Source organism: Fistularia commersonii, chromosome 19 (assembly GCF_037954325.1).
Source record: "Fistularia commersonii isolate RoL2024-O1a breed Wild chromosome 19, RoL_Fcom_v1.0, whole genome shotgun sequence".
Taxonomy (NCBI): domain Eukaryota; kingdom Metazoa; phylum Chordata; class Actinopteri; order Syngnathiformes; family Fistulariidae; genus Fistularia; species Fistularia commersonii.
The window spans coordinates 6,435,244-6,452,131 of record NC_141302.1 but is presented as its reverse complement, the minus strand read 5'-3'; the positions used below and the strand labels follow the sequence as shown (position 1 = coordinate 6,452,131).

Below are 16,888 nucleotides of genomic sequence, written 5' to 3'. Positions count from 1 at the left end.
TTTTCCTGTTGACACGATAAATTAAGTATATTCTGAAAACGAGTTTTCTACTTATCCGTCTTTTTTTCGGGTAAACTGGCCAACTTCACAATGCACTCGTCCAATGGCAAACAGTGAGCATCTGCTGCACTCTGCGCATGTGCAGACGCATCTTTTCGTTCTCGTACATCATGGAGCGATGAATTAGGCGGGTGAACTTGCTGACATTGGCCGCGCTATTTACATAGCAGAAAATAAATGTACAATTTACTTTTTATTCATTATTTGAGTCTAAAAATGTATCAAAGTTCTGACGCGACTACCGTCGTGTGTCTTTATTTGCAACTTAAAAAACGTGCATTTCAGGTGTAATGTATGACGAGTTGAGTTATACTTTCCATTAAATGGGAAGTATATTGAAGTATATTTTGTTCTGTGTAAAACCTGCCCTCACATTTTTACTTCATAGCTATGCAGACAGCAATTTTCTCTTAATGATAGACTTCTAATTATATGGGTTTTTTTCTATTTAGAGAACCAGTCCTCTGAGCACAGTGAATGATCTCACTAAACTTGGCAGTTCTTAGAGATGCCTGGTTAAATTTAGTCCCATGAAACTGGAGTCCTATGACCTATGTTCTCAGACTTGCAGTTAAAGGCATGGTTAAGCCCAAAATGAAGGTACAGTAGTTACCTTCTAAATCCTGTGATAGGTGACGCTTGACTAATATTCATAAATGCTCAACATCAGAACAGAGCACTTCTTAAAGTTTCATCTGACATTTTATTGATTATTGAACTAGCTTAAATAACGCCCATTTGACCCCACAAGCTCTTTCAGCAAGACAAGTAAAGTACACATTCAATCAATTAACCTTTTCATCAAGGCAGCGTGAAAGATAAGTCATAAAAAGGGTGCATCAAGAAAAAAAAGTATATTTTAAGGACACAGTCATCTCTCATAGCAACATGCCCTCACGTGTCCTGGAAATATTTTTCGTCATAATACCATAAAAATCTGTTTAATTCCAAGTTGTAGTCTAAGGAGTTTGACCGTGTTCCTGGTCAAAAACAGTTTTCTGCCACCTAGTGGCTTAAAAACGTATTTGAACTCAAGATAACTTGATTTGTCGCACTTCTGTCATGGTCTGACTACTTTCATACTTCATTTTTATTTTTTCCCCCGTCTAATAGGAAAAAATGTTCTCAAGACATAAAAACAAATTCATTAACATAAGTTATCTAGTGCGTTTGACATTTTTCTGGGAAATATCATTTATTTTCATTCAATATTTGAAACGACACTTACTCATTGTTCAAAATTCTTGGAAATACGTGAATAGTTTCCATGCCACAATTTCCAATTGCTGGGTTTTCACTTTTCACACTGGGGCTGGTATTATTTTAAGTTTCAATCATATTTTTAAAAGCTCAAAATGTACCCAATTTCAGGATTTTGGATACTTTACACTGAATATAGTTCATGGATGTTTGAATTGAAATTAGATAAAGGCATAGAATAACATAGGAGACGACAGAATAATAATATATAACCGAATGTGATATTGCATTACGAAAAAGGTACAAAATTTGTCCATTTCGCCAAGTATTGTCTTCTAAAACAAGATTTTTTTGAAAATTAAATGAGACGTATATGACACATACTATGGGAGTGTAGTGGCAGTTGTCAGTCTTTATTGACGGTGTATCACTGCTGTCCTCTCCTGCCACCTGCCTGTCACCTGTCAATTTCCCCTCGCCGTCAAACTCCGCCCCGGCGGCGCGTCAAACCAATGACGGCGCGGCTTCCGGCCGGCGGCCTCAGGGGACGTCGGGATAAAAACTTTGCCGTATCGCGGCGAAGTTTTTGGGGAGCGCAGGAGGGAGGGGACGACCAAGTCAAAGCGCAACAAGAGAATTAAAGAAAATAAATAAATAGAGGGGGGCGGGAGAAAAAAAAGGCGAGTATGACCGACGCCGAGGCGCAGAGCGCTCCACCATCGGCGGCACCGGAGGAAGACAAACCTGAGAGGAAAGTCATAGGTGGGTGTCGCTGATTAGCGGCTCTGCTCTGAGACTTGCTGTTTAATCCCGGCGTGAGATTTGGTTTAATTTTACTACGTTATTAGTAGTTATATTATTTAGGACGACATGTGTTTTTTTTGGGGGGGGGGGGGTGCCATTGGGTCTGATGCTTTAACACAAAGTTAAGCTAGTTTATTTCATAGAGGACCAGTTTAGCATTAAACATGTCCTTGTTTTTCTTTAATTCTTAATTGAGCCTTTGGGTGGGTTTTGGTTTCCGTGTTTCACAGTTGGCTGGTAAGAAACGTTGCTCTTTGAAGGAAGGAAAACCGAGTAAAATCCATATTTCTTCGAAATACCGATTTAGTGTTCACACATGACCCATTTTTCTATTAGCTTCCGCGCGTGTCCCAGCGGAGCGAGTGCACGCGCCCCCACAGGTGCAACTCATGTATCAATTAGGTTTCTGGAGGGGGCGGGGGAGAGGAGGGAGGGGCGGGAGGACAGGACACCATTCAAACCCTTGACCGGTGTTTGCATGGGATTTTTAAAACCAGATTTTTGGACGTTGTACAAGTTTAGCAGCAGCAGCAGCAGCAGCCCCTCCTTGTGACCTCCTGTAGGTTAGACCTGATTTCAAAGTCTTTCTGTTAATGATTGATACATACACACACACACACACAGCTCCCCTTTCCTGTTGTGAGCAGATTTGCCACTTACACTGGAGATAAGCCTGTACTGTTGTCATTGTAGCTTTTTTTTGTGTGTGGGAGAAAAGTAGTATATAGTTCAACATGTGCTACTTGATGTTGCAGCCACTCTGGTACAAGGCACAGTGAAATGGTTCAATGTACGCAATGGATACGGCTTCATAAACAGGTAAAAAAAAAAACTTTTCGTGATGTTTGAGTGACCTATCAGGTGACCGTGAAGTAAGTGAATGCTATATAGCTCAGTGAGGTAGACTGATTCATTGTATTTCTCACAGGAATGATACCAAAGAAGATGTTTTTGTCCATCAGGTAAGGCAAATGAAATTCCATACACTGTAATGGATTTGTTTTATATTTTAGTGCTTAATTTGCCTCCTCAGACTGCTATCAAGAAGAACAATCCCAGAAAATTCCTCCGCAGTGTAGGAGATGGGGAGGTTGTAGAATTTGACGTGATTGAAGCAGCCAAAGTAAGAGCCCTGTAATATGGTCATGTGTTGCCAACAAATATTAGCAAATCACCTACTTAAGTTCCTTCTCTTGATGCTGCACAGGGCTCTGAGGCGGCCAATGTGACTGGTCCTGGCGGTGTTCCTGTCAAAGGCAGCCGTTACGCGCCAAATAAACGTCGCTTCCGCCGCAGATTCTACCCACGCAGCCCTCGTTCTGGTGACCAGAGCAAGCCGGCTAATGATCAAGCTCCTGCTGTCGAAGTAGAGGAATCATTGGAAAATGATAATACGAGACCACAGCAGCCCCGTCGTAGGCCTCGCAGACCACAGCAGGAAGCACAAGATGTAGGCTGAAGCACCAGGATAAGTATTTGGAAAGGGCTGTTACTTGTACTCTAATTTATGCCTGGATAAATTTGTATTAGTACTAACCTATGCAATCAAATGATCAGTCTGGAAGCTTATGAGCCTTTTTTTAGAAGCTTTGTACTTAGGTCATATTCGGGCTTCCTAGTTGGACTTATTTGTCCTAGTTTATTTTAATATCTGTTCTCATGGTTTATGAACCTTAATTTATGCAGACGCTCAGCTTGTACAAAACAAGAGTAAGGCTTACAGGTTACATCTACAGCAGAAAACAGCTATGTAAAAACCCTTAATTGGAGGCACCCAGAAGTATACTATCTACAAAAACAGAGGTTATATATTTTCTAAGTAATAATGGAAACCAGTTCCTTGTTTTGCATTGGTCATTATATTTTGCTGGCTTTTATTGTGTCAGGGGGAAGAGCAAAAGGAGCCTTTAGACAGCGATGACACACAGCGTCCACCAAGGCGTAGATTCTGGCGCCCATATAGAAGGTGTGTGACCTTATTTTCTAGCGTTTGGCTGCTCTTTTGTTATATTTTTGCTATTGCAACAAAGGCAAAGCTGACAATGTTCTGCAGACCGTTCCGCCCGCGTCTTGCTGCTGATCAGTCAAAAGAGGCCCAGCAGCCCACTGCTCCAAGTGACACCCAAGAGCAATCAGAGGTGTCTGAGCCCTCTGAAGCACCTCTGACCAATGGAGAGGCATCTGAGGGCCAAAAACTCCGCCAGCCTAGACGCCGCAGACAAAGAAATTCAGAGTCCTCTGCCTCTAAAGTGAGTGAAGGTTTGTCACACTAACTGTGATAAATTACATAATTTAGGTAGGACAATAGTCATATATGAATTCGATACTATTGTATAATTAGTCCGTCAATAAACAATATTAAAAGACTCCATTCTGAAATGTATAAATGTGCCCAGGATGGTACAGAGAAGTCGACATCGGAACCCGGTACTCCACCTCCTACGTCAAAGTCAGCTGACATGAAATCACCAATAAAATCACCAAAGGCATCCCCGAAATCTTCTCCCAAGATGCCCAAATCGCCGGAGGTAAGCCGTTTATTCTGAGATAGTTTCTACCTGGTTCTGTAGCTCACAAATCCTTATTTCACCGCCAGCAGCAGGAAGCTGCCACAACAGTTCCAGCACAGACTGAGTGACAGAGGAGGACATTCATGTCACCCCTGGCTAGAGGTGGGACCTCACATTAAAGTAATGCAGACATATGTTACACAGTGTTCAAGAGTGAGGCAGAGAAATGACAGCTACTGCAATCACGGCATTCTCCACGGGATGGAGTAGCGAGATTTGAAGCCAAGGCTTCTTGATGAAATTTGAGGTGTAATGCCTATACTGTGTGTTTCTTTCCCCTTAGAATGCTATTCATTTTAACTTACATCTTTCCTTAGGTTCAAGGGCTGGCAGACTGGACCTAGTTGATAACAAATGCATGGCTACCCCCTCCTTGCATTCCCCCCATCCTACAGCCCACTGTCCTGTTGCTATCCATCTAACCCCCCCGGTTGTCTTGTGTAGTCCTTTTGGGCCCAGACATGGGGAGTGTAATTTGGAAGTGAGAGTGGTGGGTACATGTTTAGAAATGGAATTACATCTGTAAAAGAAATGGGAAAGAGCGGATGATCCGCTTGGTTGCCCAACTGTTCCACACTAATTTTCTTTAATTGATGAGATGGGACAAATCAAGCAGTTACTAGAGGAACTAGCCTTGATTTTTATTTAACTTCTTAATTTAGTTAGTCGGGGTAAAAAAGCAAGTATGATGGTTGTGCATTGGGGGTCCAGTCTATTTCCGTTGCCACCTCATTAAATTCTTAATCTACTCTATTTTCTTCAGTTGAGTTTGGATTGACGCTGATTTTGTTTTTTTTCCTTTTGGAGGGGATTATGTGCAATGTCATTACTGAAGTGTGAATAAACCATGTTTGCAAATCTCAGGATTCAATATATTTGTTTGAACTCATTGCCTACCTTTTTATGAGGTAGAACCATATTCCATTGGGAAGCTGATGTTTAGATATGCACAAAGCAGCAATTACTCTCATTACCATCACATCAGAGAAGACATGATTTAATGGCCTTTTAGAGGGCAGTGAATATTGACCATGTAGATAATTTAGCAAATGCAACAGAATATGGGGAAACTTGCATCATAGCTTCATGGTGGTGCAAATTAGTCAAGTAGATTTGGTCATTTTCCTAGAGCCCTTTATAGCCCTCATTTTTTTTTTCTTTTTGAAATGTTTAGTAAGACCCTTATCCATTGAGTGACTGAAAACATGCAGACATGTAATTATTCCTTCTGTGGGCTGTCTTATTACAATGAATGGCTGGAGAAGGACTTTTAATGACCTTTGCCTGCAACATGCTACAAAACTAAAATTTCAACAAACTAGGAAAAAGGCAGTCTTAGTGTTGTCTGATACTTCTAAAAAGGTGATGATTCTACCCTGATCAAAATAAAAATGCAATTTGAAACCTTGAAGAGAAACTTGAAATTCACTCTTCACCAAAACCTACATCAAGTAGCTTATTACCTGAAACTTTTTATTTTTTATTTTTACTTACTATATTTTATTTTTATTACCTGAAACTTGCGGTGTCAACAGCCAAACAGAAAGCCAAAGCTTGTTTCCTTAGAATAAGCTAAAACAGTCGTTTAATGTTCCAATGGTCCTCTATTGCGCTGCACTTCAGACACTGAATTCGTGAGTTTCCTTTTCGTTGTGGAGTTGAAAATATGGTCTCACATGGTGCCAGCTTATGGGAAGTTCTCAGTCTAAAACCAAAGAGCAGTTGCTAAGCTTGATCCCAAACTGATACATTGTATCACTGAGAAATTATCAAAACTAGTCAGCGCTGATGTGTCAATGAAAGTGTTTCATTTTCAAACCGAGATAATATGATAGATGTTGTAACTGGGAGGGCGGTATGGAAATGCATGGGATGAGGAACATCACTGACAGCTGATGTGGACTGTTAGTACATCACTCCAGTCAATTACCTCATTCTCTGCTCACAGGGGGCAGCCTCTTCCAGCTGATGTTGGGAGCAATGTGGAACACACCTTGGACCCTCTGATTACGGGGCCACAGGTAGTGACACTCATTTACACCTGTGAAGAATTTAGCCTTCAGTCAAACTATTGCATGATTTTGGACAATAGGAACCGTGCACTTTTGGAGATAATCCAAATGTGTATTGAGAGAACATGCAAAATCTGTATCCTTCCTGCGAAGGGCAGTGACCACAGTACTACTGTACCACCTGCATCAGTGCAACAGTAGCCTGTTGTTCCTGCCTGTGTCAGTCCAGGGAAAGTCACAGTCAAATTCTTGTCAAGATCTTCTTGTGGCAACCAGATTTGATTTTCTTCTCGCAGTTGCAACGAGAAGAATTTTTTTGACAAGAGTGAACCATGTCCTGGATGACTGAGAACCTCCACAGATGACATCATCAACAAAGTTAGTAGGGAGCACCTTTTTTGTTGTATGTCATGACCACTCACACAGTAACCAACACACTGAAAATAGTAGGGAGCAAATCAATTCCAATCATTAGCCCCCTCACAATGTTTATTGTTTACACCACACAAATCTGCTAGCACTACAAAGTGTAGGATCTCTGATGTGCCTGTAGTAACAGTCATCATACATTTTACAATATATTAACAACCGTGTTTAAGGTCATCTGTTTGTTTACTTACACTTACATTTGAAAAGCAGGTACACCTCCTGTCATAGGATGAGCAGCTGCTAAGACCCTGTACTTTAAGGTGCCGATTAAATGCTAAGGCATAAATCCAGCTTTAGTCATTAGGAGAGGAACTTGGACTATTACAGATGCTGCTTCTTCAAGCTGCAGAGACTCTTCAAGTGGTATGTGTATTGTGCTTTGAGTGTTGATGAGCCTGTGCTTGCTTGCTTCCAGCATTTCAAATTAACAATAATTCTTGTGTTTTGCAAATTAGAGTATAATCAACAGAATGTAGGCCTCCTCAAGAGTTACATTTGTTTGTACATGGCTGTGTTAAATCCATGAAAGCAGAAGACTAAAAATAAGTAGATATATTTTTGTAGATAAAGTGCAGGAATTCTATAGTCACTCCATGTGTCTGTACTGCGGTCTGGTACATCAACATGAAAAAAAGAATATTCTACCACATGGGTAGTTAATGCCTCAGTCCACATGCAAGTAAAGTGTTTTCATACATAGGTTTCCCTTAGTCACAAATAAATTCATAATTATAAGCCACGTATTGCAGCACCACTATCTGAGAGCAAGTGAAAAAAATGACCATCCACCCAACCTTGTCATACCCATTTAACACTGTTTTGGCACAACTATCTCTATGACTATGATAACAGACCATAATATACATGTCATATACATACATGTCAGATAATAAATGTGTTGAGTCAAGCTATAAAACCAAGTTTGCCCCAAGCTGTACTCAGTCCCTCTCTTTCACCAGCTGTGACTCTCAGTTCATGCTTTCCTCCCCCAAATTGTCCAGCTCTGTGCAGGGCTTATCCATGTCCATGTCCATGTCCATATCCATGTCCATCATTCCACCCATAGAGCGCTGGTGGAAGTTTGCTGCAATCTGGTCGAAACTCTTGCCTTGTGTCTCAGGGACCTGGAAAAATGTAAAGATGAGGAAGACGAGTAGGAGTGCTGCGAAGATCAGGAAGACATATGGCCCACAAAGGTCCTAGGAAAGGAAGGGATGGAGAGTCAGACAATTTGCTCTTTAGTTTCCATAATGGACAAACTGCTGTTTTTTTTGCTTAGCATGCTAGAATGACACACTTTGATATTTTGATGAGTTTTATGATAATATCATGCAGAGTACACAAACTGTTTTTTCTGATTTTTGATTATAAAAATGAAATTACATCCAGTCCACACAAAGGAGGAGAGGATTTCATCCAAGTTGTCATGTTGTGGAAAAAATAATACTCACAGCAACATATTGGAAGCACATGCCGATGATAAAGTTGGCGGTCCAGTTGGAGCAGCCGGCCACGGCCATGGCTGCTGGCCTGGGCCCCTGAGAGAAGAGCTCAGCAACAAAAAACCATGGGATGGGGCCTGGACCCACCTCAAAGAAGGCCACAAACCCGAAGATGGCTAGCATGCTGATGTAGCTCATCCAAGGCACGCTGTCCTGTCGGTTGGAGGAGGACAGGCAACAAAAGTTTTGCAGAGCTCAGGAACAGGCCATGATACATCAGAACGGATTCAGAACATTTCCATCTTTTAGAAGACTGACCAATAGGGCGAGAGCCATGGTCATGATGATGGCGCAGATGCACATCCCACCCAAACCCAGCATGTGAAGCGTCCGCCGTCCCATCCGCTCAACCAGGAAGAGCTGTGAACAGAGACACGCTGGGAAAATGGAACTAGCATATGAACACTCGTTTATGAAACAGTTTTGGCAATGTAAAAAAAAACAACACAAGTTTCGTGTTTATGATTCCAGTTAGAGGCTTGACCTGCAAACCCTTACACGGCCTGTTTCACTGCAGGTTTGATAAAATATTGTGACGGGTCTCCTCTGTTATCTTATTTGCACACTGATAACAATGTTAAACAGCAGTAGTCGAACATGTAGGTAAATGAAAGCACTGGCATGGTTTTTTAAGGATCTAAACTTCGCATGAACATTTGGATTCCTGGGGGATCGAAGGAGGATCCCATGAAAGGAGATAATTTAAATTGAACTGATTTGATTACTGACCGACACCACGGTGAAGGCACAGTTAACTACGCCTGCTCCGATGGTGGCGTAGACTGGACTCTGGACTCCTGCCTTCATGAAGATACTGGTGGAGTAGTAAAAAATCTGTCCAGGGGGGTAAACAGAATTAGGTCATGTCAATATTGTACCGCACTGATTTCCACTTTAAATAAAGGTTTGCCTTCACACCAAAGCAGGAAACTATTCATAAGAGGAGTCCACTACTCACAGCATTGATCCCAGACAGCTGCTGCGAAAGCTGCAGGAGGATGGAAATTATAATAGGCTGTCGGTAAACTGCTGAGCGGAAAAGCTCCAGGATGGACACCTTCCTCTCCATGTCCATCCTCCTCTTCTCTTCCTTCATTTCTGCCAGCATGTCCCCCACTTCCTGCCTACCAGTAAGCCTTCTCAGGCCTGCAAAACAGATGTGAGACCACAATTCACACTTGACCGACTGAGAGCAAACAGAACAAAGGAAAAGAAACATTTTCAAACTTGTAATGACATGAAAAAGCAGGGATTCATAATTAGTCACCTGAAACTAGAACTAAAATCTTACTGTGTCGCCCTGATGTCTTTCAAACCAGCTGAACAGAACGAGGTTAAACCAGATTTTGTAAGAAAATGAATGGCTCTGGAATGAATGATTTGAAATATTGCTTATTTCAAGATCGAAACCCAAATCTATCCAAGATTATCGACCCACCACTCTTGGCGTGACGCTCCTGACAGCGGATGATGTAGAGAAATCGCGGGCTCTCGGGGCAGAAAGGCAGAAGTGACATCTGGAGAACAGTTGGGATGATGGTGAAACCCAACAAGACGGGCCACAAGTCCTCACTGCCCAGCAGTGACTCCAGGCCGAGGACCTGCCCGATGACAGGAAACAAAATCAGAAAAAAACAAGCAAACTGAAAAATGAAAAATAATTAACAATAACATCAAAGAGATTTAAATCCAGACTAAAAATGTTGCTAATTTGCTAATAATAACATGTAGGGTGTATCACATGTGAAATGTAATTTCTGACCCCCTTTCAATGTCTCAGTCAATATACCTGGATGATTTATAAACATGCGTTTGCAAATTTTGACAAATTAATTCAAAATTGGGTTGCGTTCTAAATCAGTTTTAGGTCATTTCTTGCAAATGCATGCGTAACAGTGGGAACTGTGCCCAAAATCCAAAAAAGAAAATGGATAAATTAAACAACTGTTGATTTATTTTCATGGGCTATGTATAAACTGGGCTACTTTGAATAACCATTTCACACCGTATTCTTAAAACCCTGGATTACCATATGATGATTTGCTCTTGAATAAGTCACGTGTTTGACATCCCTGAGCCATGACTTTATGCATCACTATGTCTACATTGCAAATGTTGACATGTCTATTTGATTCTATCAAGTATCTCTTTTTTCTTTTTTTATGGTAATACCTGAGCTATGAGAATGCCAATGACTATAGCCAGCTGGTGCAGAGTGCCCAACGCCCCGCGAAGACTTGTCGGAGAAATCTCACCGACGTACATGGGAGTCAGGCCCGATGCCAGTCCTGCAGTGTCAGTGGTAAGTGACCGTAAGAAAATAATTCTTGATTGAGAAATGAAAAAAAATAAACTGAATCTAAGTCTTAAATTATCAAATTAGAAATGTATATGTCCTACCACAGTAGGCACCGATTGTAAAGCGTCCGAGGATCATCATTTCGAAGGAGCGGCAGAGCTTGGAAAAGCCCATCAGACTCCCTCCGATGAAGGCCAACAGGTTGTTTATCAGCATGGCTTTCCTCCTGGAGGGGAACCAATCGAAAAACAAAAATGTGAATATAAAAACATACTGTGGAAGAATGTCTGTCTGATGCTTTTTGCTTTAATATAGGAATGCACCATTCAACTACCTCTTGATAGTTCATGATTGCCCAGTTGTGTATTACACATGTAATGACACCTTCTGCCACCAGGTGTGCAGCATCTTACAAAACATCTACATCTACTTAACAGTTTCAGTTTCCTGAGCATCTGAAACATTCTTTGTCCATTTAACAAGATGAGTTGTTAAAAACCCAGTTTTGCTCCACAGGGGTGAACATAGAGGAGAATGAGGCAGCTCAAACATAAGCTGATTTAGTTTGTACAGATCGTAAATTAAAACAACATGACAGTGACTGCTGGATTTGAACAGGACAGAAACACTCCAGTTGAGCATATATTGAGCACTCACAGCTGCATTTCTTAGAAAGCAACTGATATTTCGAGTTGTTCTTTGAAGCTTAACCTTGTGTCAGACGTTACAATGTCGCTGAAGAGAACCACTAATTATGCAGCTTTGATGGACAGGATAATGAACCTGCATCCAAACTGTTCACGTGTGAGACATCAGATCCTTTCCCAGCCAAGGGATGGCTGTGTTTTTTTTTAAAAAGACCTTGTCCTGAGCGCACCTAAGATGAACACCAAGGCCACCCACCCCCGCCTCTAAATGTGCCCCCTTTCCCTCCCCCGACCCACTGCTGTCATCTCTGTAAAAGGGAGCTGTGGGCGCCAGTCCAGTTTGCATTTGCATCTGGCTCAGGTTTCGGTGGTGGTGGTGGCGGTGGGGTGTGTGTGTCAATGTAATACATTGCAACTAAACTTAAAGTTTCAACCGGATTCAACTATCGTTCTCTCGCTTAATTTGTCCTCAGCTGATGGATATGAAGTTTCTGTTTGCCCTAAGAGGCAAGAGGCATACATCAAATTCTGAAAATTAATTTAAAAAAAGTGTAATTTCTACATAATTGTTTCTTCCTTCTTGGTTTTCTTAATATACCTTGATAGTTATCATTTTGTTCTCCTTGTGCAGCTTCCTCTTTTTTAATTCTTGGTCATTTAATGTAACAAAATTGACTTTTCCAGCAATGTTAGCACAAATTCTCAGAAAAATCTTCATCTGCATTTTTATTGACATAATTCTAACTGTGTTAAAAAGTTTAATAGCAGGTGTTACAATCATGTATTTGTTATTTGGAAGTATAAATCACACATTAGTCAGGGCTCAAATGTGTGTTTCCATGGTTCCTGGCTGTGACCACAGGAGGGAGACTCCTGAACCACTGCCGGGTGTGCAAAGTCATTTGTGTGAGCAATCCAGGCCACTTTTCCAGGCTCTTCCTGGCCGATATCATTAGAACACCAGTTCCCAAACGAGTAAAAAGTCGATTCATGAATTCAAAGGAAAAATGTTGTTTCTGTCGTTCTGTTCTTTGACTCAAAACATAGAAGGCGACGCCTTGTGATCCTGATCTCTAATCCCGGTATTTCCCGGCCATGCTGTGTGTTCCCCTACCTGCCCAGCCACTCCGAGACAAAGCCAACACAGAAGGAGGAGAGCATGCCTCCGATGGAGAAGATGGCCACAGACAGTGACCAGAGGGAGGTGAGGGTCCCTGCAGGGATGGGCTTTCCATATCGATGGATCCATGTCGAGTTATATTCGGCCTCGATGATCTGTGCAGGGAGGAACGGAAAGAGTACAAGACGAAACAACAACAGAGCGAAAGACTTCAGAGATGAGAGACTTCAGAGAAGTTGACAATCTTTTATACTGTATTTATAAAGAGTATGTGCTTGTGTACATTTAAGTAAAACTTAGTTATTTATCATTCTTTAAATTGTTTATACCTGAAAGATGCAGTTAGGATGAGCTAATTTTTGCATGAGAACATTGAGAAGAGTGAAATTATTTTTAAAAGCTCATAAATCCGTGAATTTTCATTTAATGGTTTTAAACATGCAAGATTTTATTTATCATTCAGTAAAAGGTCTTGAAAAGAGAAAAAATGACAAACCATTACTCCAGACTTTATCTTTTACCTTTTAAGGATGCAAAAGTCTCTCAGCAAGAAGGAAAGTTTAAAAAAAAAAAAAAATTTCTGAGACATTAGTTGTACATCTGTAGTCTTAGAAATATTTGATACTGAAAACACACAAGCACATTAATGCATATTTAATGAAATGTTCATGTGGTGTTCAAAATGTTCAAAATCTCTAGTCTAATGTTAATACCATACTAAGTTTGCATTTCTATGAATTTTTTGGTTTTAAATGTTGGTTCCAACAATGTCAGTTATTTAAGATTTCAAATTCAATTGCTGAAGGGTGATGTGCAAACTCTGAAAGCTATGAATACGGTAATTCTTCTTTTGTGAATCCAATATCCTTTCAGCATGTTTGTCCTGTTGAGACTTAGGCTCCAATAGAATTCCATAACATAAAACTTTATTTTACTTGCAATTTGAAAAAAAAAAAAAAAGAAAAAGAAAAAGAGCTAAAATCCTTACCAAAGGCTTTGTAAATGTCGGCTATCCAAACAAAATAGACTTGAATTGAAAGGAATCTGTACTTATCATATATATTATCATATAAGTTTGAGTTGTTATTATAAGTTAAAAACAAATTGATAATGTACAGCTAATAGGCAGTCAGGTTAATGGGAATCTGTTTGTGTGAGAACCGACAGGCTGCTCTGCCTCTATTCTGACGTGTGTGTATCAGCAACACGCCAGTTGAGTCATGTTTGAAGCATTTTCATCTGCAGATTTCCAAATACTGTCCACCACCTAAAAATGGCCGAGCCGGGGATTTATGTACAGGACGCAAATCGCAATGTCTGCCTTGAATCATCTACAGATCCGCCTGCTGCAACGGCAGGTTCTAAACCGGATGTCACAGAAACCTCCTTTCTGACGTCTGGATCCAAACATACAGGAGGCCGACTGATGGTTGCGGCATAACTTTACTTCCAGGATGATTGTTTAACCGTGTTGCCACAAACTTGATGTTGATTGGGCAGAGACCCGCTCGCTACCTCTTTGTTTTTTGAAATTGAAAATGTTTATTTTATCTGCATTATCATGTGAGCTGACAGAAGGTTATAACCCCACTAGTGGCCGTTTGACATGGGCACAATTTCAAACCATTATAAATCTCATACTTCAGTATCTGTGATTAAAGGACGTTATTTCCTAAAATCATATCACAATCACATGATACAAAAGAGAAAATCTGGAGTGACAGAAAATGTTCACTCGGCCCGACTCAAGACTTGAAAATAGAGACAATTCAGACTGAGCTCAAGAGCAAGCATTTGCAGACAATGCATTTGCTCATAATGCAAAAAAAAAAGTTGTTTACATTTCAATCTGCACTATTTTTTCGATTTGCACATCCAACATCCAATAGTATCCTTATTATTCATATTATTTATTTTTTGTCCTTACTAATATATGTATTTCTCTAATATGAACACCCAGTCAAACAATCTGGCTTCCCTGTGGACAGCAAAATAAGAAATTCATTGTATTGTCATTTGCAAGATCAGGCAAATGACAATAAACAATCCTTTGAATCCTTGAATACATCTGCATTTTTCATACAACTTTGGATTTACCCGTCAAACTTTAACGACTCTTATGAACACATTTTCATTTTGTCGTCTTGAGACCTTTCTCTCTCTCTCTGATCCCTGGTAATTTTATTGCACAATTAAATCTACACACGTCATTATTTGAGAATTTCCTCTTTTCTTCATCGGATCACGCCACGTCTTGTGAATCTGGGAAGTTATGAAAAAAAGCCTGACGCCCCGTTCGATCATGTCAGCACTTCTGTTTCTTTTAAACCTGATCAGTCCATTTGTGAGTCTTACTTTCTGGGGTGCGTTGATGACGCCAATGTTGTAGCCAAACTCCAGGGATCCCAGCACAGCGGTGAAGACGGAGAGGGCAAGGGTTCCAGTCACTATCTGCAGTGAAACACACACACACACACACATCATATTATTATTTTCAAATCAGCTAGTAATGCTGAAGCTTGCTTTTGAAAAGATGGCGGTGAATTCAAAAGTGGGATTAATTAGGTGTAGACATATTTCAAGTGCCTCTCCTTTAAAATCATCTATTTATAAACGTGATCATTAAGCTAGACAATCTCCTCACATTGACTTCAGTGGCATCTCTTTGCTTTGACGGCTGATCTTTAGGCCCCCTCCCCCACCCTCGGTGGCCATCGGGGCCGTGGCACCTGTCTCCACGGTGACAGACAAGAGGGCCTTGGGGAACTAGGGACCCCCGCCCACCCCTTTCTGGGGGCTGAAGGTTCATCTTGTAGATGCTAGGTTAGTAATTAGCATCAAAATGCAGAAAGTTGACTTTTGGTTGAGATGTTCAGGAATATTCTGTTGGCCTTTGGAGAGTGGACCGCATTTTTTAAACTCGGAAACTCTTTCAAAACCTGCTGCATAGAGAAGTAATCTTTATACATGGCTTTCTAATTTTTTTAGGATTTGGAAATGTTCATACACTTATGTCTCCTCAACCTTTGTTTACGACTTATCATTTGACATCATGATAAAAATGAGGGAGCCCCAGTCTGAGATAGTTACACTTTTGATTTTTTTCTTTTTATTCTGCTTTTCTCACCCCCACCATCTGTTAAACGGAAAGTTTGCGTAGGTAAGGCTATTCCTTTGACCTTGCTGCGTTTAAGTAGCAAGATAAGAGCTGTTTAGCATTCACATCAAGGAGGTGTGTGTGCTGGGAAGTGTGTGTGTGTCCTTGCAGAAAAGATAGAACATCAGAAGCACTTAGTTCTGCTCCATTAAAACTTCAGGTTACCTGTATATCACAGTCATTGAGAAAGCTTGGAAACTACAAATTAATCTGCACCCGCTCTGTATCAGAAGGCAGGGGACATGTTATCACCTTCAACTTTGATGCTTTCTGCCGACTTACTTCCTCGAAAAAAAAATCTCTGACTTGTGATGATGACAGCAAGCCATTCCTGGTTGGAAAACAACCCTATGTTTTCAAAATCCAAATAGCCTTGAGATCATTTGCAACACAAGCGGGGATTGTTGCTGAGGGCGCTGAGAAAGAACCGGTCAGACTGGGTGGCCTCACCTACCTGCAGTACTCTGCTCAGCCATTTAGCTCAAGGTCACTGGGATCAGGGCTGATGTTTGCTCAAACTGACTTAATTATTTGTTCACTATAGTCAAACTGGATTATATTCATTGTCCAAAGTATTATTTTGTAGATCTCACATTGAAGGGTTTGGGATATTTCACATAAATTAATAATTCCATGAACAGTTATCTATTGACAGCCTCTCCTTTGTTTTTCTCCTGTGGGCCCTTCCAACTCAGGACCAATAAGAAATCATCCAAAGTTGTTGGAAATAGTAAAGAAATTTGTGGAAACTGTCAAATTGCCATAGAAAACAGACTGACCTCCCCGCCGAGTTGCTGAAACCCAGCCGGCATGACTTTGGCAACTCCAGTCGCAGTCAGTGACAGATGCGTCCGGTGCCAAATGGAGACACTGGAAACTCCCCCCTGGAGGCCAACCAGCCCCTACGTTCACTCTGAGATTAATCGGGAAAAAACAAACAAACAAACGAACAAATCCAAAAACCAAACAAACAAACAAAAAAAAGAAAATGTAGATACAATCCAAAAGGGGTCGAGGCGCTGAGTCCTGCGCTGCAGGGCGTCCTCCCTTTTTTTGAAGTCAGTGAGTCCGTTCGTCCGGGATAGAGT

General features: G+C 40.9%; 2 protein-coding genes across 5 annotated transcripts; one reads left to right on the top strand and one right to left on the bottom strand.

The window, feature by feature from the left end:
• Positions 1 to 1,839: 1,839 nt before the first annotated feature.
• On the top strand, positions 1,840 to 5,447 carry LOC147223575 (uncharacterized). Of its 4 annotated transcripts, none has more exons than XM_086165925.1 (10): positions 1,840 to 2,022; positions 2,820 to 2,883; positions 2,993 to 3,026; positions 3,098 to 3,187; positions 3,272 to 3,514; positions 3,951 to 4,030; positions 4,118 to 4,313; positions 4,461 to 4,592; positions 4,664 to 4,736; positions 4,952 to 5,447. In XM_086165925.1, the coding sequence occupies exons 1-9, from the start codon at positions 1,947 to 1,949 to the stop codon at positions 4,700 to 4,702; spliced, it is 954 nt and encodes a 317-aa protein (XP_086022051.1). In that variant the 5' UTR covers positions 1,840 to 1,946; the 3' UTR covers positions 4,703 to 4,736; positions 4,952 to 5,447. The 4 variants fall into 4 exon arrangements, 2 of the variants coding, with proteins under 2 accessions (XP_086022051.1, XP_086022050.1); XM_086165924.1 differs by having other exon boundaries at positions 4,661 to 4,736; XR_015107584.1 differs by lacking the exon at positions 4,952 to 5,447 and having other exon boundaries at positions 4,118 to 4,323; positions 4,661 to 4,736.
• Positions 5,448 to 7,110: 1,663 nt separating this feature from the next.
• Positions 7,111 to 16,888, bottom strand: LOC147223574 (solute carrier family 2, facilitated glucose transporter member 1-like). The gene is made up of 11 exons (XM_086165355.1): positions 16,580 to 16,888; positions 14,999 to 15,094; positions 12,638 to 12,798; positions 10,978 to 11,102; positions 10,750 to 10,865; positions 10,016 to 10,178; positions 9,536 to 9,723; positions 9,307 to 9,411; positions 8,836 to 8,937; positions 8,527 to 8,730; positions 7,111 to 8,274 (listed from the first exon to the last, which is right to left on the bottom strand). The coding sequence occupies exons 1-11, from the start codon at positions 16,610 to 16,612 to the stop codon at positions 8,044 to 8,046; spliced, it is 1,524 nt and encodes a 507-aa protein (XP_086021481.1). The 5' UTR covers positions 16,613 to 16,888; the 3' UTR covers positions 7,111 to 8,043.

What these genes read in the sequence shown, in the direction of transcription:
- LOC147223574 (XM_086165355.1), bottom strand. Translation starts at nt 16,612, where the DNA reads ATGCCGGCTGGGTTTCAGCAACTCGGCGGGGAG. An exon ending in TTCAGCAACTCGGCGGGGAG is followed by an intron (nt 15,095 to 16,579) that starts GTCAGTCTGTTT and finishes GTTTCACTGCAG; the next exon opens with ATAGTGACTGGAACCCTTGC. An exon ending in TCATCAACGCACCCCAGAAA is followed by an intron (nt 12,799 to 14,998) that starts GTAAGACTCACA and finishes CTCCCTGCACAG; the next exon opens with ATCATCGAGGCCGAATATAA.
- LOC147223575 (XM_086165924.1), top strand. Translation starts at nt 1,947, where the DNA reads ATGACCGACGCCGAGGCGCAGAGCGCTCCACCATCGGCGGCACCGGAG. An exon ending in ACGTGATTGAAGCAGCCAAA is followed by an intron (nt 3,188 to 3,271) that starts GTAAGAGCCCTG and finishes GATGCTGCACAG; the next exon opens with GGCTCTGAGGCGGCCAATGT. An exon ending in AGATGCCCAAATCGCCGGAG is followed by an intron (nt 4,593 to 4,660) that starts GTAAGCCGTTTA and finishes TTTCACCGCCAG; the next exon opens with CAGCAGGAAGCTGCCACAAC.